Source organism: Mobula birostris, chromosome 16 (assembly GCF_030028105.1).
Source record: "Mobula birostris isolate sMobBir1 chromosome 16, sMobBir1.hap1, whole genome shotgun sequence".
NCBI lineage: Eukaryota > Metazoa > Chordata > Chondrichthyes > Myliobatiformes > Myliobatidae > Mobula > Mobula birostris.
Genome location: NC_092385.1, coordinates 65,016,042 through 65,042,495, shown reverse-complemented (window position 1 = coordinate 65,042,495; position 26,454 = coordinate 65,016,042). Strand labels below are relative to the sequence as shown.

Here is a 26,454-nt window from a genome sequence, read left to right as displayed (position 1 = left end):
AAACTCTGCAAAGAGTTATTCTTATCCAATGAAAAAATGATGAAAAGGATTATCAATCTAGAAAATAGGAGCAGGAGAAATAATTTGCAAATTCTGGGTCTTGAAGAATCAATTGAAGGCGCTGACCCTACGAAGTTCTTTGCAAACATTCTGAAGCATCTATTCACTGTTTTATTCACTTCTGAGCCGAAGCTCGATCGAGCATATCGCTCACCGACTTCGAAGCCATTGTCGTCGGCAGCAAAATCTAGATCGGTCATTCTAAGTTTTCATGAATTTCGTATTAAGGACCTTTTAATTTGCCATACCTGTCGACAAGGAATGATCGATTTCCATGGTTACAAGGTCAGATTTGTGGAGGACTATTTGCCTGAAGTTATGGCTGATCGTATGAAATAATAAAGAACTTATGTTGGAACTTTACAATAAAGGATTTAAACCATCCCTTCAGTTTCCCACCTGTCTGAATATTGGTTTGAAGAACGGATTGTAAAAAAGAATAAAGTCGGTTGAAAATGCAAAAGAGTTTCTGAAGGCTGAAGTCTAAAACTGTCATATTTCTTATTTGGTCAATTTTTTCTGTTAATATGAATTTGAAATAAGGTTTCAATAAGCTTACATTTTGGCTGTTTTTTGTTTTTTTTGATACTTTTTTATTATATCCCTTTTTGAGGCTTTATTTTAATATAGCTTTCTTTGAATTTGTTTAAATTGATCCTTTTATATTTTCAAATACAGAGTTATTTTTCTTTTTATGTTGTGTCTTGGTAGGGACATAATTGACCTTGAAGGACCAGAGTTTCTGTCAACAGGATTTTTGGGAAGGGAACTTTTTAGTTGTTAGCTCGCTGACTGTCTATTGGTCAGCCTTCTGGCTTTGGGTAGGGGAGGATCTAGGGCCTATTTCTCTCTGGGAGCTGTGTTGGGTTGATTATATGATTGTCTGTTTGACTACCTTACCTTATGGTTTGCTTTCTAGTTTTAATAACTTATGGCCAGATCTTTTAATTACATGTTGATTTGTATTTAAAATGGTTCGAAATATTAACTTATTTAGTTTGAATATGAAAGGGCTGAATCACCCCATTAAACAGAACAAAATGTTTGCTTATATTAAAAAATTAAAAGCACCCGTTATTTTTTTTTTACAAGAAACGCACATACGCAGCTGTGATAGCTTATGTCTTTTTACTCGGTGGAAGGATATGCAATTCCACTCTTCGTTTAATGCAAAATCACATGAAGTTTTGATTTTTGTAGATAATAGTTTCCTTTGTTCAGCATAAAGTTGTTTCGGATCCTAATGGTTGATTTGCTATTGTATCAGGGAGTTTAGACAGTAAATTGATTGTTTTTGCTAATGTATATGCCCCCAACGTGGACAATCCAGGATTTTTTGAATGCCTATTTTCGTTTTTGCCAGATTTGTGTACTTACTCTCTTGTGATGGGAGGAGATTTTAACTGCTGGTTAGATCCAGTATTAGATCACCCATCTGTCAAACCAGCTTCACTTAATAAATCAGCTTTGTTTATCCAAACCTTTCTAACTAAATGTGGTACAGTTGATGCTTGGAGTTTTCTTCATCCGACGGACAGGGAGTATTTTTTTTTTCTCTCATGTCCATCATTCTTAAACCAGGATTATTTTTTTTATTGACAGTCAAATGATTCCATTGGTTCGGTTGATCGAATATAAAGAGATTGCTATTTCTGACCATCCTCCTGTGCTTCTATCTTTAAATCTTCCTGGTCCTATCCCTATGAGTAGATTTTGGCGATTTAATTTAACTCTGTTATCTGATGAGGACTTTTTAAAACTTATGGAGAATCAAATTACTCTTCTTTGAAGAAAATACGTTGGAAGAGACATCTTGTCTTACTATATGGGATACTTTTAAAGCATATATCCGGGGTCAAATTATTTCTTACACTGCAAATATCATTAAAAAAGTTAACAGAGAGAGAAACGAACTAGCTAATCACTTAAAACAACTGGACCAAAAATATGGTTCGGTACCTGATCCTGAAACATATAAGAGATGTATTGAAACCAAAACTAAATATGATCTTCTTTTAATGTATCCTATTGAAAGCCAGCTTTTAAAAGATAGAAGTAAATTTTATATTTTATTCCAGATTGTATAGCACTGACTTTGTTAATGACAATATTGCAATGAATAATTTTTTAGATCAATTAAATATTCCTAATCTTCCTGATGATCGTAGGAAATTGGATCAACCTATTTCGCAGGAAGAAATTGCTCAGGCTATACGAAAATTGCATTCTGGGAAATCCCCAGGACCCGATGGATTCTCTAGAGTGTTTTATAAGGCTTTTTCCTCCTTGCTTATACCACATTTATGTTCTACCCTTACAGGTTCCTTTAAGGTAGGAAAATTACCGCAGTCTTTTTATGAAGCTTCCATTTCACTTATTCTCAAAAAGAGTAAGAATCCTACAGAATGTTCTTTGTATAGACCTATCTCTTTACTCAATTTTGATACTAAAATTTTATTTGAAGTGTTGGCTTGTAGACTTGAAAATATATCTTTTATAATTTCGGATGATCAGACAGGATTTATTAAAAATCAATATTCTTATTTTAATATACGGCATTTGTTAAATGTTATGCATTCTCCACCTAAGGAAATATCGTAATGTGTGATATCTTTGGATGCGGAGTAGGCCTTTGACAGAGTTGAATGGAATTATCTTTTTACATCCTGAGAAAAATTTAATTTTGGACCTAATTTTATTCATTGGATTAAATTACTTCATTTATTTCCCTCCGCTCAGGTTCTTACTAATCTTAAGAATTCTAAACCCTTTACACTCTAACGTGGGACTAGACAAGGTTGTCCCTTGAGCCCTCTGCTTTTTGATTTGGTATTAGAACCCTTAGCAATTGCTTTTCGAGAGTCTAAAGAGATTACTGGTATTTTAAGGAGAGGTACTATTCATAAGTATTGCTCTATGCTGATAACTTATTGTTTTTTATATCTAACGTTACAACCTCTTTACCATTTGTGTTCCGTTTACTGACTAATTTTAGTCAGTTCTCAGGATATAAATTAAATTTACATAAGAGTGAACTGTTTCTTTTAAACAATTTAATACCAACTGATATTAACCTTCCTTTTAAAATTTTAAGTCAACAATTTGCATATTTAGGAATAACAATTACTAAGAATTATAAAGATTTATTTAAGGAAAATGTTTTAAACTTTAATGAATTATGTTAAAAAAACACTTTCTAGTTGGTCGCCTCTCTCTTTATCACTGATTGGCCGAATTAATTCTATTAAAATATCTTACCGAAATTTATATACCTTTTTCAAGCTGTGCCTGTTTTTATTCCTAAATCTTTTTTTGACTCTTTGGATTCAATTCTTTCTTCCTATATATGGAAGAATAAAAAACCTCGAATAAATAAAGCTCACCTTCAAAAAAAACAAACAGAATGGAGGCTTTGCCTTACCCAATTTTAGGTTATATTACTGGGCAGTTATTATACAAAATATTACATTCTGGATATACTACATTAACCATAAGAATTGTCCTATATGGGTCTCTTTGGAAGTCAACTCTTATGAAATTTTCCATTATTTCTTTACTTGGATCCTCGCTTCCTTTATCTTTAAATAAACTAACTGACAATGTGGTGGTCAAACATACTTTGAGGATTTGGTTACAGTTTAGAAAACATTTTGATTTATTGAGATTCTCCCTCTCGAGTCCCATCTTTTCTAATTGCTTTTTAAACCATCTATAATTGACTTATCTTTTAAAGAATGGGATAGATTGGGTGTTAAATGATTTCAGGATTTGTTTAATGGAGGGAATCTCTCTTCTTTTGTGCAACTTTCAAAGACATTTAACCTTTCCAATACCCACTTTTTTCGATACTTACAGATTAGAGATTTTTTTAAGATCTCAATTACATATATTTCCTACAAGTCCAGATAAGAATATAATAGATACAATTTTTAATCTGAAACCCTTTGACAATGGTTCAATATCTTAAATTTACGGTCTGCTGCTGGGACTGAAAAAGGCATCTTTAGATAAAATTAAAGGAGACTGGGAAAAGGATTTACAGATTTTCATATCTGAAGAGAGCTGGAAGATTATTTTAAAATTGATTAATTAATTAGAGTGCTTAAGGAAGTAACCCAAGAAATAATGGATGCATTAGTGATCATTTTTCAAAACTCTTTAGATTCTGGACTAGTTCCTGAGGATTGGAGGGTGGCTAATATAACCCCACTTTTTAAAAAAGGAGGGAGAGAGAAACCAGGGAATTATAGACCAGTTAGCCTAACATCGGTGGTGGGGAAACTGCTAGAGTCAGTTATCAAAGATGTGATAACAGCACATTTGGAAAGCGGTGAAATCCTCGGACAAAGTCAGCATGGATTTGTGAAAGGAAAATCATGTCTGACAAATCTCATAGAGTTTTTTGAGGATGTAACTAGTAGAGTGGATAGGGGAGAACCAGTGGATGTGGTATATTTGGATTTTCAAAAGGCTTTTGACAAGGTCCCACACGGGAGATTAGTGTGCAAACTTAAAGCACATGGTATTGGGGGTAAGGTATTGATGTGGTGTGATGAAAGTACACATAGACTAAGATGTTAACTGTCCTGTGCTGGCATCAGTGGGATCAGCAGTTGGTCTGCCACCTGTCTTCAGGAGAAAGAGAGATAAGGAAAACAATGGAGCAGCATTTGGAGATGTTAATGAAGGGACGGGAGAGTTTAACGGAAGGAGACACGGTCTGAGAGCTGTCAAGATCGGCTCCTCTTTGAACCCTGAACTGTTTGAAGTGATGGACAGGCGATACCCCAGCAGGGGGATAAAAAGGGACAGGTTCGCTAAGGCAACACACACGACACCCCGAGGTAGCGAGACCCTGGAAGCGGTGCGTCTCCCACAAGTCGGTGGGAAGTTTTGGATGGCTGGATGCGGGATCAAGCCATAGACGCACAGGGTGGAAAGGTACGATCGGTGGGAACCTGGTGTGTGTCCACCCTTGCCTGGGTGCCAGGTTCACTGCAGAGGAGCAATCGTATCTGAAAACGGAGGGGTCACAGTCGGTGAGCTCAGAAGACATTATAAAGGGCTCGCCCGAAAGCTGACTGCGAAGAATATCGAAGGACTGTGTGGAAGCCGTTTGAATATTCATTCGCTTTTGCTCTCTCTCTCCTTTCCCCCCGCCCTGTCCATCGCCACGGCAGTGATTACTGTGAACTAAACTGAACTGAACTCAATTGAACTGAACTTTGCGTCACTTTGAAACTGGTCATTTACCCCTAGACGACGATAGAGCTTGATTGATCCTATTATCCGAGGTCTGTATACATGTGTGTTTATTCATTGCTAACCTGTTGCATTTATATCCTTACTATTAGAGTACTGTGTTGCTTATTTCTTTAATAAAACTTTCTTAGTTCCAGTAGTCCAGACTCCAACTGAGTGATCCATTTCTGCTGGTTTGGTAACCCAGTTACGGGGTACGTAACATAAGTGGGGTTCTCGTCCGCGATTTTGAACGCTAAATTTGGGACGGAGTAAATTGATTGGGTTAAGATTCCCGAAAAAAAAAGGCAAACAGCAGAAATGGAGATTGAGGAATTTCTAAAGGCGCCGACCTTGGAGGCATTAGAGGATGCCAGGAAAGCAGAATTGGCAGCTGTGGCCAAAAGGTTGAATCTTGTTAAGGGGAAGTCAACAATGAGGAGAGAGGAGATGCACAGAGCTATTGTAGAGCACTATGTATCTAAAGGTGTGTTTCCCCAAGGGGAGCCGGAGGTGGTGTCTATTGAAAAACCTGCTGGAGACGCGGTACAGATGCAGCTTGAAAAACTGAGACTCGAGCACGAGTTCTGGGTACGGCAGTTAGAACACGAAGAGAAACAGTTAGAAAGGCAGGAGAGAGAGAGAGAGTTAGAAAGGCAGGAGAAAGAGAAACAGAGACAGTTGGAGCGAGAAGTGAGGCAGTTGGAGAAACAGAGGGAAAGGGAATTTGAGCTGGAGAAGTTAAAGATAAGGGCAGAGCAGGGGCCCGTGCCGAACCAAGGTGGAGGGTTCAGGGCGACCCAGGAGGTTAGGCTGATTCCCCCATTTGACGATACCGATGTGGATCGGTACTTTCTCCATTTCGAAAAAGTTGCTACAAGTTAGGACTGGCCGAGGGATAAGTGGGCTGTTTTGCTTCAGAGTGTACTTAAAGGAAAAGCCCAACAAGCTTACTCAGCTTTGTCCGCGGAAGATGCCCAGAGGTATGAGGTGGTGAAAGAGGCCATCCTCAGGATTTATGAGTTGGTCCCGGAGGCATACCGGCAGAGGTTCCGGAATGCGAGGAAGCAGTGGGACCGCACGTATTTAGAGTTTGCCTGTGAGATGCAGACAATATTGTGAGCGTTGGTGCGCCTTGAAGGGGGTAGATGGGGATTATGACAGACTGCTACAGCTGATCCTGATTGAGCAGTTTAAAGGTTGTGTCCCTGAGGGCATGAGACCCTACCTAGATGAGAAAGAGGCAGCCACGTTAGCCACAACTGCTAAGTTAGTGGATGAGTACGCGTTGACGCATAGAATGAAGTTTGTCCCGAGTAAAGGCTACCAGAAGGGTAGCCAGGACGGCCGGGAGAGTCCGCCAGAAAAGTCAGAAAATAAGCCGGGGACTAGTGAGAAGGGTAAGGTAGACCGGGAGCAGTCTGGTAGGAAGTCTCCTGGGGTCCTCTGTTATAATTGTGGGAAAGTCGGGCACTTTGCATCCAGGTGCTTTGCCCCAAAGAAGGAGATGGGGAAAGGAAAAACGGCGATTTCGACTAGCTGTATTGAGCTGGTGAACGAACCGCTAGGTTTTTTTGTCTGCCAAAGTTCAGGAAGGGCGCAAGAGGTTTATCTCGGCCGGATTGGTGTCGGTGAAGGAGGGGATAAACCCAGTTCCAGTGCGGATCTGGAGAGACACGGGAGCGTGTCAGTCATTGATATTGAAGAGTGTATTAGAGTTTAGTTCAGAGACCCAGACTGGGGAGGTCAAGGTCAAAGGTATTGGGGAAGGGACAGAGGAAGTCCCTTTGCACCAGATACACCTACAAAGCAACCTGGTCTCTGGACTAGTCACGATTGGGGTGAGGCCCGAATTACCGATGAAAGGCGTGGAAGTCTTGCTCGGTAATGACCTCGCTGGGGGAATCGTGTTCCCAGCAGTGAGATTGACAGGTCAGCCTGCCAGCATTGAGGCCCCGCCCATGGACTCACAGGTTCATCCCGGGACTGCCGAAGTAAATTTAGCTGAGACGTACCAGGAGGAGGTAGAAAGTGAAAAGAAGGAGTGTAGTGAAACAAGAGGTAGTGAGGGAGCTGAGACAGACTTAGCATTAGACAGGAAAGAATTTGTGCAGGCGCAGGAGCTAGACGAGGGGCTGATGGTTTTGGCGGAGACAGCTCTCTCTGACGCAGAATTAAGAAGGGAGCCAGTAGGCTATTGTGTGGAGGAGGAAGTGCTAAGGAAGAAAGGGAGACCAAGTACCGTACCCGCAGATGAGGAATGGGGGGTGGTGCAAAAGAGTTATGGGGATGAGATTTTTAACCTGGCCCACAAGGTACCCCTCGGTGGACATTTTGAGGTGCTGGAGGAAACAGTTGGTGGAATCATGAAAGAGGTTTACCGGCTGCACAGGAGGAAGGATGTTATTGATTATGGCAGACGCGAACTGAGACGGTCACAGGCTTTTGATATGCTAACAAACCTAGTCGGTGTTAGCGCGGAAATCAATGAAGCTAGGGTCCCCCTGATAAGAGAAAAAAACCATTTTGAAAAGATGAGTATGGTATCGACCAGATGGGAGAAGGCTATTGTTTTGGCCAGCTCTGCTGATAAGGTCTCTCCCTTAATCCCCGAACAAAGCAACTCTTTAGGAGAAGTAATTAAACAGCTCGCACACGTGTGTTTGATTGTCCCGAGGCGATGCAAAGAACTGGGACGTTGGGTGGTGTTTGTCACGCTAGGCCAGCCTAGTGAGCAACACCCCTATAGAATGAGTAATTCAGTGACGAAAGGGCTGACGAACACAGAGGTGTGTATTGGCGATGTAATATGGCTGTCTGGAGCCAGCTTGATAGTGAACCTTGAAAAAAATGAGTTCGGCCACACGAAGGTCACTTATCTGGGAATTGTGATGACACAGGGGCTAATCAGAACATGTGTATCCAAATATATATCCAGTCCCTCAAATTATCTTCTAATAACTTTCTCCCTGCTGATGTCAGGCTCACCGGCATATCATTTCCTGGTTTATGAATAAACTCCTTATGGGCTTCCAGCCAGGTACAGGTATCAATTAGAACCACGCTTCGACGACAAACTCTGCCATCGTCATCAGGGATGGCAGAATTTGCCATCGAAACGTCAGTGAAATTAAAACCTGTACCCAGCTGGAAGCCCAGGAAGAATTTATTCGTTATATATGCTGGGAAAGCACCAGATCCTTTCGCCTGGCTTACCCTTAGAGCCTTTCTTAAACAGCAGAACAATATTAATTATCCTCCAATCCTCAACTGGCCCTATGGATGATTTAAATATCTCTTCTAGGACCTCAGCAGTTTCTACACTTGCCTCCCACAGCGTCCAAGGGAACAACTTGTCATATCCTGGGGGATTTATCATCCTAACTTGCTTCAAAACAGCAGGCACCTTGTTCTCTGTAATTTGTATTGGGTCTATGACCTCGCTGCTACTTTGCCTCACTTCTGTACACTCTGTATCCATCTCCCAAGTAAATACAAATGCAAAAAATCCATTTAAGATCTTCCCCAACTCTTTAGACTCTACGCATAGATTACCATTCTGATCTCCCAGAGGATCATTCTTTTTCCCTTGCAATCCTTTTGCTCTTAACATATCTGTAGAATCCTTTAGAATTCTCTTTCACGTTGTCTGCAAGAGCAAGTTCATGCCTTCTTTTAGCCCTCCTGATTCCTTTCTTTAGGATCCTTCACCTTGTCTCCTAGGACAAAATCATGTGTTCTTATAAGCCCTCCTGATTCCTTTCCTACGTTATCTCTTGCATTTTTTATGCTCCCCAAGTACCTCATTTGGTCCTACCTGCCTATACCTGCTATACACCTTTTTTTTCTTAACCAGGGCCTCAATATCTCTTGAAAACAAAGGTTCCCTAAACTTGTTGTCTTTGCTTTGTATTTTGTACTCTCAAAATTTCACTTTTGAAGGCCTCCCACTTACCAATTAAACTTTTGCCAGAAAACACTTCGCTAGAACCTTTCTGATATCATAAAAATTGGCCTTTCTCCAATTTACAATCTCAACCCGCAGACCAGATCTATCTTTTTTCGTATTTACTTTGAAACTAATGCCACACGCTCACTCGATGCAAAGAGTTTGCCAACACATGTTCCTGTCACCTGCCCTGTCTCATTCCCTAATAGGAGATCAAGTATCACACACTTCTATGTACTGATTAAGAAGACTTTCCTGAACACATTTGACAAACTCAATTCCTTCTAGTCCTTTTACAATATGGGAGTCCCATTCAATATGTGAACAGTTAAAATCACCTACTGCCACAACCTACTGTTTCTTGCAACAGTCTGCAATCTCTCTAAATCCTGTGGACAGTTGGTGGTCTATAATATAGTCGCATTAATGTGGTTAAAATCTTCTTATTCCTCAGTTCACCCATAAAGCCTTATTAGATTAAGTTCTTCAGCATGTCTGGACTAAGCGATGCCATGACATTTTCATAGAAACATAGAAAACCTATAGCACAATACAGGCTCTTCAACCCACAATGCTGTGCCAAACATGTACTTACATTAGAAATTACCTAGGGTTACCCATAGTCTTCTATTTTTCTAAGCTCCATGTACCTATCCAGGAGTCTCTTAAAAGAACCTATCATATCCTCCTCCACTGCTGTTGCCATTAGCCCATTTCACACACTCACCACTTTGCAGAAAAAATTTACCCATGACATTTCCTATATACCTACTTCCAAGCACCTTTAAAACTGTGCCCTCTCATGTTAGCCATTTCAGTCCTGGGGAAAAGCCCCTGACTATCCACACAATCAATGCCTCTCATCATCTTATACACCTCTATCAGGTTACCTCTCACCCTCCGTTGCTTCAAGGAGAAAAGGCCGAGTTCACTCAACCTATTCTCACAAGGTATGTTCCCCCAATCCAGGCAACATCCTTGTAAATATCCTCTGTACCCTTTCTAGAGTTTCCACATCCTTCCTGTAGTGAGGTGACCAGAACTGAGCAGAGTACTCCAAGTTGGGCCTGACCAAGGTCTCACATATCTGTAACATTACCTCTCGGCTCTTCAACTCAATCCCATGGTTGATGAAGGCCAATGCACCAGATGCCTTCTTAAGCACAGCTTCAACCTGCGCAGCAGCTTTGAGTGTCCTATGGACTCGGACCCCAAGATCCCTCTGATCCTCCACATTGCCAAGAGTCTTACCCTTAATACTTATACTCTGCCATCATATTTGACCTACCAAAGTGAACCACCTCACATTTATCTGGGTTGAACTCCCTCTGCCACTTCTCAGCCCATTTTTGCATCCTATCAATGTCCCGCTGTAACCCCTGACAGCCCTCCACATAATCCACAACACCCCCAACCTTTGTGTCATCAGCAAATTTACTAACCCATCCCTCCATTTCCTCACTATAGGAAGGACGTGGAAACATTGGAAAGGGTACAGAGGAGATTTACCAGGATGCTGCCTGGTTTAGAAAGTATGCATTATGATCAGAGATTAAGGGAGCTTTAAGCTTTACCCTTTGGAGAGAAGGAGGATGAGAGGAGACATGATAGAGATGTACAAGATAATAAGAGGAATAGATAGAGTGGATAGCCAGCGCCTCTTCCCCAGGGCACCACTGCTCAATACAAGAGGACATGGCTTTAAGATAAGGGGTGGGAAGTTCAAGGGGGATATTAGAGGAAGGTTTTTTACTCAGAGAGTGGTTGGTGCGTGGAATGCACTGCCTGAGTCAGTGGTGGAGGCAGATACACTAGTGAAGTTTAAGAGACTACTAGACAGGGATATGAAGGAATTTAAGGTGGGGGCTTATATGGGAGGCAGGGTTTCAGGGTCGGCACAACATTGTGGGCCGAAGGGCCCGTACTGTGCTGTACTGTTCTATGTTCTATGTTCATCCAGGTCATTTATAAAAATCACGAAGAGAAGGTGTCCCAGAACAGATCCCTGAGGCACACCACTGGTGACCCAACTCCATGCAGAGCATAACCCGTCTACAACTACTCTTTGCCTTCTGTGGGCAAGCCAATTCTGGATCCACAAAGTAAGGTCCCCTTGGATCCCATGCCTCCTTACTTTCTCAATAAGCCTTATCAAATGCCTTGCTGAAATCCATATACACTACATCTACTGCTCTACCTTCATCAATATGTTCAGTCACATCCTCAAAAAATTCAATCAGGCTCGTAAGGCGCAACCTTACACAAAGCCATTCTGACTATTCCTAATCATATTATGCCTCTCCAAATGTTCATAAATCCTGCCTCTCAGGATCTTTTCCATCAACTTACCAACCACTGAAGTAAGACTCATTGGTCTATAGCTTCCTGGGCTATCTCCACTCCCTTTCTTGAATAAGGGAACAACATCTGCAACCCTCCAATCCTTCAGAACCTCTTCTGTCCTCATTGATGATCCAAAGATCATTGCCAGAGACTCAGCAATCTCCACTCTCGCCTCCCATACATCTCAACCGGTCCCAGAGACTTATCCAACTTGATGCTTTCCAAAAGCTCCAGCACATCCTCTTTCTTAATGTCTATATGCTCAAGCTTTTCAATCCACTGCAAGTCATCCCTACAATCGCCAAGGTCCTTTTCCGTAGTGAATACTGAAGCAAAGTATTCATTGTATCTCTACTATGTCCTCCGGTTCCATACACACTTTTCCACTGCCACGCTTGATTGGTCCTATTCTCTCATGTCTTATTCTCTTGCTCTTCATGTAGAAATGCCTTGAGGTTTTCCTTAATCCTTCTCACCAAGGCCTTCACATGGCCTATTCTGGCTCTCCTAATTTCATTCTTAAACTCCTTCCTGCTAGCCTTATAATCTTCTAGATCTCTATCATTACCTAGTCTTTTGAAAATTTTGTAAGCTTTTCTTTTCTTCTTGACTAGATTTTCAACAGCTTTTGTACACCACGGTTCCGTCCTTTCCCTGACTGATTGGAATGTACTTATTCAGAACGCCACGGAAATATCCCCTGAACATCTGCCACATTTCTGCCATACATTTCCCCGAAAACATCTATTCCCAATTTATGCTTCCAAGTTTCTGCCTGATAGCCTTATATCTCCCCTTACTCCAATTAAATGCTTTCCTAGCTTGTCTGTTCCTATCCCTCTCCAATGCTATGGTAAAAGAGATAGAATTGTGATCACTATCTCCAAAATGCTCTCCCACTAAGAGACCTGACACCTGACCAGGTTCATTTCCCAATACAGTCTCTCCTCTTTTAAGCTTATCTACATATGGTGTGAGGAAACATTCCTGAGCATACCTAACAAACTCCACCCCATCTAAACCCCTTGCTCCAGGGAGATGCCAATCAATATTTGGGAAATTTAAATCTCCCACCATGACAACCCTGTTATTTTTGCACCTTTCCAGAATCTGTCTCCCTATCTGCTCCTTGATGTCCCCATTACTATTGGGTGGTCTACAAAAAACACCCAGCAGAGTTATTGCCCCCTTCCTGTTTCTAACTTCCACCTACAGAGACTCAGTAGACAATCCCTCCATGACTTCCTCCTTTTCTGCAGCCGTGACAATATCACTGATCAGCAGTGCCACGCCCCCAACTCTTTTGCCTCCCTCCCTTTCCTTTCTGAAACATCTAAAGCCTGGCACTCTAAGTAACCATTCCTGCCCCTGAGCCATCCAGGTCTCTGTAAAGGCCACAACATCATAGCTCCAAGTACTGATCCATGCTGCAAGCTCATCCACTTTGTTCATGATGCTTCTTGCATTAAAAATAGACACATCTCAAACCATCGGTCTGAATGCATCCCTTCTCTATCACCTGCCTATCCTCCCTCTCGCACTGTCTCCCAAGCTTTCTCTATTTTCCCTGACTTGTAATGCCACCACCACTCCCCCTTTAATCCCTCTCACTTTGTCAAGTCTATGACAACGGAACTCCAGAATGTTAAGCTGTCAGTCTTCCCCTCTGGCTACTAAGTCTCACTAATATCTATAAAATGTGATGATCCGTGCTCTGAGCTCATTCACCTTTCCTGCGATCTTTCTTGCATTGAAATATACACAGCTCAGGATATTAATCGCACCATGCTCAATCTTTTGATTCCTGACTTTGTTTTAAGTCTTACCGACATCTGTCTCCACAACCTCTCCACTATCTGTTTTGGCACTCTGGTTCCCATCCCCTGCAACTCTAGTTTAAACCCCTCCCATGTGCAGCACTAGCAAACCTTCCCGCTAGATATTAGTCCCCCTCCAGTTCAGGTGCAAACCATCTCTTCTGTACAGGTCCCACCTTCCCCAGGAGGGAGCCCAATGATCCACATGTTAAACATCAATCTATTTATGGTCTCAATAGCAAGTAGCACATGTAGCCATCCTGAGACCTCCAGCTGCTCACTCTTCCAATTGGGAACGCTGTGGACTTGATCCAAGATGTCCCAGACAATGGCATCCAGGAATCTCATTCTCATCCACAGAACCTCCTTTCTGTTCCCCTAACTAATGAATTCCTTGTCACCACAGCTTGCCCCATCTCTTCCCTTCCCTTCTCAGTCACAGAGCCCTGAAAATTGTGACTTTCCTCTGCTAGGTCATCCCTCCCCAACAGTATCTGAAGTGGTATACCTGTTGTTGAGGATGACACAGGGGTACTCTGCACTAGCTGTCTGAACTCTTTCCCTGTCCTAAATACAGGGAAATATTGGAGGAAAGCCTGATGCAGTCTGCAAGAGAACTGTAAGAAGATTTGTTTTACAGCAAGACAATGATGCCAAGCATAAAGCCAAAGCTACACAGGAATGGCTTAAAAACAAAAAAGTTAATGTCCTGGAGTGGCTAAGTCAGAGTCCAGACCTCAATCCAATAGAGAGTTTGTGGCTGGATTTGAAAATGGCTGTTCACTCACAATCCCCATACAATCTGACAGAGCTTTGTAAAGAAGAATGGAGGAAAAATTGCAGTATGCAGATGTGCAAAGCTGATAGAGACCTATCCACACAGACTGAAGCTGTACTTGCTGTGCAAGGGGCATCTACTAACTACTGAATTGAAGGACGTGAATACTTATGCAATCAATTATTTTGTCATTTATTTTTGTAAATAATTTAGATCACTTTTTAGAGATCTGTTTTCACTTTGGCATGAAAGTATCTTTTCCTGTTGATCAGTGTCAAAAAGCCAAATTAAATCCACTGATTCATTGTTGTAAAACAATAAAACATGAATACTTTTGGGGGTGGGGGGAAGAAAACTTTTTATAGACACTGCATATCTGAGAAAAACTTCTGGTATCCTCTTATATTATTGACCAGCTTATCTTGATATTTCACCTTTTCTCTACCTATTACTTTTTTAGTTGCCTTCTGTTGGTTTGTAAAAGCTTTCCACCAGGTTTTGCAATATTATATGATTTCTCTTTTGCTTTTATGCCATCTTTGACTTCCCTTGTCAGCCTTGCTTCTTTTTTTGGGATGAACTGATCTTGCGCTTTCCGAATTACTCAAAGAACCTTCAACCATTGCTGCTCTGCCATCATCCTTGCTAGTGTCCCCATCCAATCAACTTTGGCCTGCTCCTTGCTCATGCTTCATTATTCATTACTCCACCGTAAAAGCGCAGGATAGAACTTACATTTGAAAAATTAGAGGTATAACAGGTGTTAGCAGGATGTTAGTTCAGGCAGTGAAATGCTTCTCCTGTGAGATGTGGGATTTCAGGGTAACTATTCATTTCCCTGATGACTACACCTGCAGGAAGTGCACCCAACTTCAACTCCTGAGGTTTTGTGCAGTGAGTATAAGGAGTTATGGGAGAGGCTGAAGAACAGGACCTCCAAGATAGTCATCTCTGGATTACAACCAGTGCCAGGTGTTAGTCAGGGCAGGAACAGGATGATGGTACAGATGAATGAGTGACTGAGGAAGTAGTACAGGGTGCAGGGTTTCAGATTTCTGGATTATTGGGATTTCTTCTGGGGAAGATATGACCTGTGAAAAAAGGACGGGTTACACCTTAACCCGATGGGGAACCAATATCCTTGCAGGTAGGTTTGCTAGAGTTGATGGGGAGGGTTTAAACAAATTTGGTTGAAGGATGGAAACCAGAATGAGGAGGTGACAGTTGATAGATAAGTCAATGCAGTGTGTAGTGAGACTGAAAGGATGGACAGGCAGATGATAGGGCAAAATTACAGTCAGTGGGACAAGATGAAGTGTAACGGTGGGGGGGGGGAGAATCAAAAAGAGTGATAAACACAGAACTGATGATGTTATGTTTGCATGTGCACAGTACACAGAATAAGGTAGGTGACCTTGTAACATTGTTGGAGATTGGCAGGTATGACATTGTGGGCACCAGTAAGACATGGCAAAAAGACCATAGTTGAAAACTTAACATCCAAGGATACACGTTACACCAAAAGGACAGGCAGGTAGGCAAAGGGGATGGCGTGGGTCTGTTGAGTGACGTAGGATCAGAATCCTTGTGGCCAGAGTTAAGAAACTGCAAGAGTATAAAAGCCTGATGGGAGTTATACACAGGTCCCCAACAGGATGTGGGATACAAATTTCAATGGAAAGTAGAAAGGGCAAGTAACATGGGCAATGTTATGATAATCACAGGGAATTTCAATATGCAGATAGATTGGGAAATTAGGTTGCTGCTGGATCCCAAAACATGAAATTTATAAAATGCTAATCAAATGCTTTTTAGAGCAGCTAGTGGTTTAGTCCACTCAGTGAAAGGCAATTCTGGACTGGGTGTTGAGTAATGCACAGATTTGATTAGCGAGCTTAAGGTAAAGGAACCCTTAGGAGAAGTGATCATTAAGTGCATCACACACAAAATGCTGGAGGAACTCAGCAGGTCAGGCAGCGTCAATGGAAATGAATAAATAGTGAATGTTTCAGGCCAAGACTCTTCTTCAGGAATGATCATTAAGTGATAGAATTCACCCTGCAGTATGAGAGGGAAAATCTAAAGTCAGATGTATTGGTACTAGAGTGGGGTAAAGGGAATTACAAAGGCATGAGAGAGGAGCTGGCTAAAGTTCATTGGAAGGAGACACTAGCATGGATGATGGCAGAAGAGCAATAACTGGAGTTTCTGGGGGCAATTTGGAAGGCAGAGGATAGATATATTCCAAAGATGAAGAAGGGTATGCAGGGCTATGGTCGAGGTATGGGTAGATGGGATTAGGCAAAATAATAGTTTGGCACAGACTAAATGGGCCAAGTGGCCTGTTTCTGTGCTGTAGTGCTCGATGACTGTGCATTCTGAAGATATTACAATAACATTCTCTGCACATTAGAAAATGGTTTTACCAAACACAAGAGACTCTAATTCAGTGTATGACCTTAATTTACTCAGGAGAAGAGCACATGCATACCAAGATAAACAAAACCATATCTAAACATGATCCTCACCTGCTCGGTTTAACAGAAGCAGTAACTTTTCAGTGAACACCTTCACATTTTCCCGTTTAGCTAGTGTTTTCATGATGATATTGTTCGATGGCACTGCAGGCACAACAGAATTTAATCAGCACAACATAAGGTGAAGCTGCTTTTATTCCATCACATTCCAATTGTAGGATTGCATTCAATCATATTGGCTCCAGTCCATAGAAAACCATAGAAACTACAGCACAGAAGCAGGCCTTTTGGCCCTTCTTGGCTATGCCGAACCATTTTCTGCCTAGTCCCACTGACCTGCACACGAACCATATCCCTCCATACACCTCCCATCCATGTATCTGTCCAATTTATTCTTAAATGTTAAAAAAGAACCCGCATTTACCACCTCGTCTGGCAGCTCATTCCATACTCCCACCACTCTCTGTGTGAAGAAGCCCCCCACTAATGTTCCCTTTAAACCTTTCCCCCCTCACCCTTAACCCATGTCCTCTGGTTTTTTTCTCCCCTTGCCTCAGTGGAAAAAGCCTGCTTGCATTCACTCTATCTATACCCACCATAATTTTATATACCTCTATCAAATCTCCCCTCATTCTTCTACGCTCCAAGGAATAAAGTCCTAACCTATTCAATCTTTCTCTGTAACTGAATTTCTCAAGTCCCGGCAACAACCATGTAAACCTTCTCTGCACTCTTTCAACCTTATTTATATCCTTCCTGTAATTTGGAGACCAAAACTGAACACAACACTCCAGATTCGGCCTCACCAATGCCTTATACAACCTCATCATAACATTCCAGCTCTTATACTCAATACTTTGATTAATAAAGGCCAATGTACCAAAAGCTCTCTTTACGACCGTATCTGCCTGTGACGCCACTTTTAGGGAATTTTGTATCTGTATTCCCAGATCCCTCTGTTCCACTGCACTCCTCACTGCCTTACCATTAACCCTGTATGTTCTACCTTGGTTTGTCCTTCCAACGTGCAATACCTCTCACTTGTCTGTATTAAACTCCATCTGCCATTTTTCAGCCCATTTTTCTAGCTGGTCCAAGTCCCTCTGCAGGTTCTGAAAACCTTCCTCACTGTCTACTACACCTCCAGTCTTTGTATCATCAGCAAATTTGCTGATCCAATTTACCACATTATCATCCAGATCATTGATATAGATGACAAATAACAATGGACCCAACACTAATCCCTGTGGCACACCACTAGTCACAGGCCTCCACTCGGAGAAGCAATTCTCTACTACCACTCTGGCTTCTTCCATTGAGCCAATGTCTAATCCAATTTACTACCTCTCCATGTATACCTAGCGACTGAATTTTCCTAACTAACCTCCCATGTGGGACCTTGTCAAAGGCCTTACTGCCAAAGTCCATTGGTGATCTCTGCTGATTCCTGTTCAGGTAAGTTTAAACTTGCAAGAAAGCCTCTTATTGGCAACACAGACCACAGTTCTTCAATGCCACAATAGCTATCACTAATCATTGTTTTGAATTCTTATATTGTGCAACTTTCTGGTGATTATTCCGAGTCTGTGCTGGTTCACAGGGTAATTCAATCCCATTCATCCCAATTTTTCACTGAACCTCCCATTCACATCTCCCAAATTCTAACATTCATATGCACACTAGGGCAATTAACCGCCCGTACATCTTTAGGATATGGGAGGAATCCATGTGGTCACAGAGTGAATGTGCAAACTGCAGCAAGACAGCACCAAAGATCAGGAGCTAAACCTCAGTCCCTGGCACTGTCACACACACAAAATGCTGGAGGAACTCAACAGGTCAGCCAGCATCTATGGAAATACATAAACAGTTGATGTTTCAAGCCAAGACCCTTCTTTAGTACTGAGACAAAAGGGTGAAGACACCAGAATAAAAAAGGTGGGGGGAGGGATAGGCGGCTAGCTAGAAGGTGATGTGGGAAGCCAGGTGGGTGGGAAAGGTCAAGGGCTGGAAAAGGAATCTGATAGGAGAGGAGAGAGGACCACAGGAGAAAGGGAAAGAGCAGGGGACTCAGGGGAGAAGAGGTAAAAGGTCAGAGTGATGAATAGGGGAAGGGGGTGAGTTTTTTTTTCCACAGGAAGGAGAAACCAATATGCTTCTTTTAAGTAGCAGAGAGCATGGGGACAAATGAATACGACAAAATAAATACTGGTGGTAGAGTAAAGTCTCCCACTGTGGGGTGAAGTTCTATTGTTCATCCTATAGGTGGTTTAATGAAGACAGTTAGTGAGAATACTAACAAAGTAATTTAAAAGTTGCAAAGTGCAGGGCCATCAGACATGCTTAGCGGGATCAAACTATATTAATGAAGAGAGAGGCTCTAAGACAATGTCACAGAAGGATGACTGACAACAGATGTAGTCTATTCTCTTACAGAAGGGAATGTATGTTGTCTAAAGTTGTACAATTCATCTTCAGGTAGGCTGCGACATGTCCAGGCAGATGAGGTATTGTTTTTGAAGTTTACGATGGACCTCACTGAGTGGGAAGAGAATTAATTTGGCAAACAACAAGGGACACGAAGTTGTTAATCATTAGTGGTTCACAAAGTGCTGGTCCAATCTTCATTTAACTTCTCTGATGCAAAGGAGAGCACACGGTGAACAATGGAAGTGGTACGCTGGAAAGGAAGAAGGCAATAACATTGCTGTTTCACTGGGAGGTAATGTTGGATCCTTGTCTTCCACGGGCCTAGGCAATCTGTAAATCATGCTTCACAGTTCCCTCCAGCTTCAACATAGTTTCACCAGCAAATCATTCCACCACATCATTCCATTGTTGTCCTTCTCATTGTTTTAAAAGGACCATTTCCACTGGGGAACCCTGGCTCCCTCAGTCTTCTTGTAATACCAATAAAATTCTGAGTTGGCAATTTGAATTTTGAATTTTAGATGAAAGAATGGACCTTCTGTAATGCAGGTACTATGCAAAACTGACTGTGTGCAGTTGTATTTACATGTGGGCACAGAATATGCATACCCATTGCTTGATAAGTAGAGGTGGCAATGGGTTATAACCGTTTGTTTACAGTTTCCTACACAATTTCTGTGAGATCAGCTAAATAAGTAGCACAATGGTTGAGCTTGTAGAGCCTTTGTCCCTAGCCTCCATAGGCCAGATTCTCTGGTTTCTCTTTATGTGGAGTTTTCTCCAGGTGTTCACGTTTCCTCCCACATCCCAAAGGTGAACATGGTGGTAGGTTAATTGACAGCTGTAAATTGTCTCTTGTATGTAGGGGAGGGGATGAAACTGGGGGGGGAGTTGATGGGAAGGTGGTAGAGTAAAATAGGTCAGGCTGAGATCGGTGTGGTGCTTGATGGTCTGAAGGGCTTGATTTCTGCTGCATGTCTCAGTGACTCCAACCTTTCTTACAGGTCTTAATATTATTCATTCTGACTTTCAGGGCTGTGTGTTGAAATCGTCCTCTCTGTATTGTGAACATAACTTGACTTCTGAAGTTTCCACTTTCTGCATGTTACTATTGTTCAATAACCACAGCACAGCATGGATCCTGTGGCCCATAAAATTTACATTGACCACAAACTACCCAACTGCACATATCCTACGTTATTCTCCTCACATTTCTATTGATTCTTCCCACATTCTTCAACTTTCCTACACAGCAAGATACCAACGTTAAAGAACCAGTGCACTCAGAGGAAATCCACGTGTCACAGGGAGAAGGTGAAAGCTCCACACAAATATAGTACTGCTCTCAAATGAAATTGTGTGAAACATATTAAATACACACATAACAATGGATAACTGTAATTACATCATCTGCAATGCATATTTTAAAAGCATATTCTGCCTATGTTAAATCCCAGCTGGAGAAAAGTGATTTCTCGTCCCTCTGGATGAGTGGGGTACAAAGCAGCACCACCTGCCAGTTGTGTAGCTCGTTGCTGCCCATCATTGTTATATTGAAAAAAAAAATTATACCACACTGAACTGAATGGGAAGTTGATATTGACTAGTGGCAAGTGTGCGTTTTATAATTTTATTTCCACGTTTAATTAGTGAATAATCACAAGACAATGAAAAATCAAGCAAAGCCAGAACTGAAACTGTGGGCTTGCTGAAGAAAGAATCAAGTAGTTGGGTTCAATCAAGTTTGAAGATCCAGAGTACTGAGCTATGGCCTCCAGGGAGAGGAGACAGTCAGAAAAGTAATACAAAAACTGCGTTGGTGTGCAGCTGATGGAGCTGGTGAATGATTGCAGAGTGCTGCTTACAAAACTTCCAGATATTTTGAATTACTGTCACTGCAATCTGCAGTCTGTAATTTCCTTTTAAGCAACATACTTTTGAACCTCTTTAATGAACTCGTGAACTCACAACCTTCTGGAGGATGCAGCGGACTTAACTCTCAAGCATGCAGATACGACACATTTAAGCAGATAAATGTACATTGCCATGGCTGGAAGAGAGGGAAGGAGGACTCCAAGCCAGGCTGAAACACCAAGGAATGGAAGTTCCTCTACCCATCATCTTGATAGCAAATGCACAGTCGCTAGAGAATATGATTTGAGGACTTAAGAGCAAGATTGCTGTATTGGAGGGAAATGAGGAATTGCTGTGATCTATGTTTAATGGAGACATGGCTTATTCTGGACATGCCATTGGTAAGACCTGAAGGCATTCCAATACATAAGATAGATAAAACTGCTGATCTGGAGAAGGCAAAAGGTTTCATGATAAGTTCTTGATGGTGCTCAGGTTGACATGGTGACAAAGTAAACACAAATACTCTGCAGATACTGGGGTCAAAGCAACACACACAAAACGCTGGAGGAACTCAGCGAATGTTGAATCTTTGTGGGTGGAGTTAAGAAAGTGCAAGGGTAAAAAAATTTTGGGAATCATATATAGGCCTCCAAATAGTAGCCAAGATGTGGGGTTGAGCTTGAAAAGGGAGCTGGAAAAGGCATGTAATAAGGGTAATGACACAATTGTAATAGGGGACTTCAATATGCAAGGGGATTGGGAAAATCAAGTTGGTGTCGGACTGCAAGATACAGAATTTGTTCAATACTTATAAGATGGCTCTTTAGAGCAGCTTGTGCTTGAGCCTACTAGAGTAAAAGCTATCTTAGATTGGCTGTTGTGTAATAACCCAGATCTTATTAGGAAGCTTAATGTAAAGGAGTCCTTAGGAGAGGCACAACTCACATGTATCTGTATCGCAATAGAATAAATGGAATTACAGAGGCATGAGGGAAGAGCATGCCCAGGTGGATACTGGGATACTGTCGGGGATGACAATAGAGCAGGGATGGCAGAAGTTTCTGGGAATAGCTGCAGACAAGTCCCACAGAAGTACTTGTTCTCAAGTGGCAGGGGTAGGCAACCGTGGCTGACAAAGAAAGTTGAGGACTGCATAAAAGTCAAGGAAAGGACATATAAGGTAGCAAAAGTGAGTGGAAAGTTGGATGATTGGGAAGCTTTTAAAATCCAATAAGAGGCAACTAGTAAAGCTAAGAAGGAGAACTATGAGGGTGTAAGGAGGTTTCGTCTCTTATGTTACTGTGTAGGCTAATTAAAATGTCTTCTTTGTTATGTTATAATCGGGAATGCTTCTTTGTTATGTTAAATGCTGAGAAAGTCTCTAGCTAGACATTTGCTTGGGTTAATACAGATAGCAGGGTGCTATTAACCAATTGGGATAGTTGTTATGATTTTGGTGTATCTGGGAGATTTGTATGCACGGGGTTTTGGGGCAGAAGGCGGGAGAGCCAGACAGAGGATGGACCAGGTGCTGTGATGTCCACTAACAGGGTCGGACCCCGAGGAGGGCGTTCGGCAAGGAGACGGAGACGAACTCATGTGGAGCGTCTGGTCGACCACCGTTGTTGGTCCCAGGTGGCCGGTCGAGGTGGCCTAAGGGGTCGCAGGGTGAAGAAGAAGGTTTTTGAGCTCCAACTGTTTTGTGCACGAAGAGATTGAACTTTGTTAAGTGTGGCGCCTTTTACTTTCCTTTTATATTTTATTCTCTATTAATTACATAGTTCCAGTAATATCTATAAACTGTAAGTCATTTAATTGTATCTGGTGTATTGTCTGTTAATTGGGCGGGGTGGGGTATACATCACACAGCATCCACACAAACTAATTACCCAGTTTGGCGGAGCCGAGGGCTGTTTCCCTAGACAACAGTGAGCCGAGCGACCCTGAGGGTGGCTAGGGGGGCTAGGGGGGCTACAAGGGCAACGAGCCAATAATATAAAGCAGGATACCAAATGATTTTTCAGTTATCTAAAGAGTAAAAGGGAAGTGAGAGTTGATATTGGATCACTGAAAAATGATGCTAGTGAGGTAGTAATGGGGGACAAAGAAATGGCAGATGAACTTAATGGGTACTTTGCATCAGTCTTCATTGTGGAAGACACGAGCAGTGTGCCAGAGATCCGTGAGTGTCAGGGAGCAGGAGTGAGTGCCATTACAATTACAAAGGGAAAAAGTACTAGGCAAACTCAAAGGTTTTAAGGTGGATAAGTCACCTGGGTCAGATAGACTACATCTCAGAGTCCTGAGAGAGGTTGCTGAAGAGTTAACACAGCATGGGTCATGATCTTTCAAGCATCACTTGATTCTGGCATGGCATGGTCCTGGAGGAATGGAAGATTGTACATCTCATTCCACTCTTCAAGAAGGGAAGAAGGCAAAAGAAAGGAAATTATAAGCCAGTTAACCTAACCTCAGTGGTTGGGAAAGTGTTGGAGCCTATCATTAAGGATGAGGTTTTGAGGTACTCGGAGTCTAATGACAAAATAAGCACAATTCAGCATGGTTTCTGTAAAGGGAAATCTTGCCTGACAAATCTGTTAGAATTCTTTAAGGAGGAACAAACAGGATGGACAAAGAGAAAGCAGTGGATGTCATTTACTTGGAATTTCAGAAGGCATTTGATAAGGTGCTACACGAGGTTGCTTAACAAGTCAAAATGCTATGGCGTTACAGGAAAGATACTGGCATAGATAGAGGAATGACTGGCAGGCAGGAGGCAGCAAGTAGGAATAAAAGAGGCCTTTTCTGGTTGGCTGCCAGTGAGTAGTGGTGTTCCTCAGGCGTCAGTATTGGGACTGCTGCTTTTCACAATGTTTGTCAATGATTTAGGTAATGATATTGATGGCTTTGTGGCAAAATTTGCAGATGGTATGAAGATAAGAGGGGTAGGAAGTGAAGCGGCAATGTGATTGCAGCAGGACTTGGACAAATTGGAAGAATGGGTAAAAAAGTGGCAGATGGAATACAGTATTGGGAAATGTATGAAAATTCATTTTGGTAAAAGGAACAATAGTGCAGACTATCTAAATGGGGAGAAGGTTCAAACATCAGAGGTGCAGAGGGATTTAGGAGTACTCATACAAGACTCCCAGAAGGTTAATTTACAAGTTGAGTCTGTGGTAAAGAAGGCAAATGCAAAGTTGGCACTTATTTCAAGGGGAATAGAATATAAAAGCAAGGAGATAATGCTAATTCTTTACAAGGCATCAATAAGGCCACACTTAGAGTATTGTCAACAGCTTTGAGTTCCGTATCACAGACAGGATGTGTTTCCATTGGGGAGAGTCCAGAGAAGGCTCACGAGGATGATTCTGGGAATGAATGGGTTAACATATGAGGAGCATTTGTCAGCTTTGGACCTGTACTCATTGGAATTTAGAAGAATGTGGGGGGATCTCATTGAAACCTACCGATGTACTCATTGGAATTTAGAAGAATGTGGGGGGATGTCATTGAAACTTACCAAATGTTGAAAGAACTAGATAGGGTGGATGTGGAAAGGATGTTTCCTATGGTGAGGGTATCAAGAACGAGAGAGCACAGCCTCAAAATTGAGGGGCGACCCTTTAGAACGGAGGTAAGAAGATTTTTTTTTAGCCAGAGAGTAGTAATTTTGTGGAATGCTCTGCCATAAACTGCTGTGGAGGCCATGTCAGTGCGTATGTTTAAGGTGGAAGTTGATCATTTCCTGATTAGTCAGGGCATCAAAGGATATGGCAAAAAGGCAGGTTTATGGGGTTGAATGAGATTCAGGATCAGCCATGAAAGAATATCGGAGCAGACTCAATGGGCTGAATGCTCCTATGCCTTATGGTTTTATCATTACTAATGACTCCAAAATCACAATGACCATGCATTTTCCAACATTGTATTTCATTTGCCACTTTGTTGCCCATTCTCCTAATCTGCCCCTCCACCAATCTTCGTATTATCAGCAAACTTGGCAACAAACCATCTATTCTATCATCTAAACATTGATAAACAGCATAAAAGGAAACAGCACCAACAGCAACTCCTGCAGAATACCATTAGCCACTGGCAGCCAACCAGACAAGCATCCTTCTGTTCCCACTCGCTGCCTCCTACCAAATCAGCCAATACTCTAATTATGTTAATAAATTAAGCTCCCTAATCAAATCTAGTTAATTACACAACACAACATTGCCTTTCCCCTAGTAATGGGAAAGATAAACTGCTCTAAAAAGTCATTACATAGGCATTCTACTAACTCCCTCTCCTGGTTTCCCTGATTTCCCCTTTCTTCCTGCATAATGAGATACCCCATGACTATCACATCAGAGTCCTGATGAAGGGTCTTGGCCCAAAATGTCAACTGTTTATTTTTTTGCCATAGATGCTGCCTGGCCTGCTGAGTTCCTCCAGAATTTTGTGTGTTGCTTGGATTTCCAGCATCTGCAGATTTTCTCTTGTTTGCCCTTATTCTATCGCCTTTTCTATTTCCATTGAAATTTAAATCCCACATCCTGGCTACTGTTTAGTAGCCTACATATACTGTAACTCCCATCAGGGTCTTTTACCCTTGCATTTTCTTAACTCTTCCCACAAGGATTCTATATCTTCCAATCCTATGTCACCTATTTCAAATGATTTGATTTCATTTTTGCCAACAGATCCCCTCTGCCTATAGGCCTATCCTATTGATACAATGTATCCTTGGATATTGAGATCTCAACTATGATCATCTTTCAGCCTTGACTCAGTGACGCCCACAACATCATACCTACCTTGTTACAAATCATCTACCTTGTTCTGTATACTATCTGAAGCCTGCACACTGGGTGTGAGCACCTCAGTAAAAGTCTCATCCATGAAATTTTCAGCCTCCCGGATTTGGGTGCACTTCCTCCAGACGGAGTTATCAGGGACATTTGGTAGCCTGAAATCCCACATCTCACAGGAGGAGCATTCCACTGCCTGAACTACCATCCTATTGACACTTGTTACACCTCCAACTTCTCAAACTTAAGTTATAACCTGTGCTATTCTTGTCCAAGCTTGTTGAGCCAAAGCCTGACTGTTCTAGCACTGGCCCACTCACACAATGGCCACACCAACAATGGCCGCTCCACTTAAAGCTCACTTCCTTTTATTGGTCCTTACTAATTAACCCTAGTTACTAGCAATCCAAACAATCTCTTGCTACGCAGACAAGTCCTGACAGGCCCTACTCACTTGGTAAAATTGGAGCATAACTGTTTCCAACTCACTTCAAGATCTTCCATTCTGCAAACAACTCCTAACATGCCCCGGTCACTTCTTAAACCCAGTCACGTTTCACATCCTCTTCCGAGTCATGTGGCCATATTTAACAGACTCTTAATTCTACCTCATAGTTATTTCATTATTGTTAGTAAAGCATTTATTTTTGTACTACGATCTTTGCAACATTCTGCTGTTTGGGCTCTTTGTTGTATTCATTAT

General features: G+C 41.9%; 1 protein-coding gene across 3 annotated transcripts in view; it reads right to left on the bottom strand.

Annotated features, from left to right (window-relative positions):
* Window positions 1-26,454, bottom strand: part of nckipsd (NCK interacting protein with SH3 domain) — a 286,417-nt gene that overhangs the window by 40,668 nt on the left and 219,295 nt on the right. For all 3 annotated transcript variants that reach the window (XM_072280767.1, XM_072280768.1, XM_072280769.1), the window contains one exon: window positions 16,717-16,809. In XM_072280767.1, the coding sequence (XP_072136868.1) occupies window positions 16,717-16,809 (93 nt within the window). The remainder of the gene's footprint in view (window positions 1-16,716; window positions 16,810-26,454) is intronic.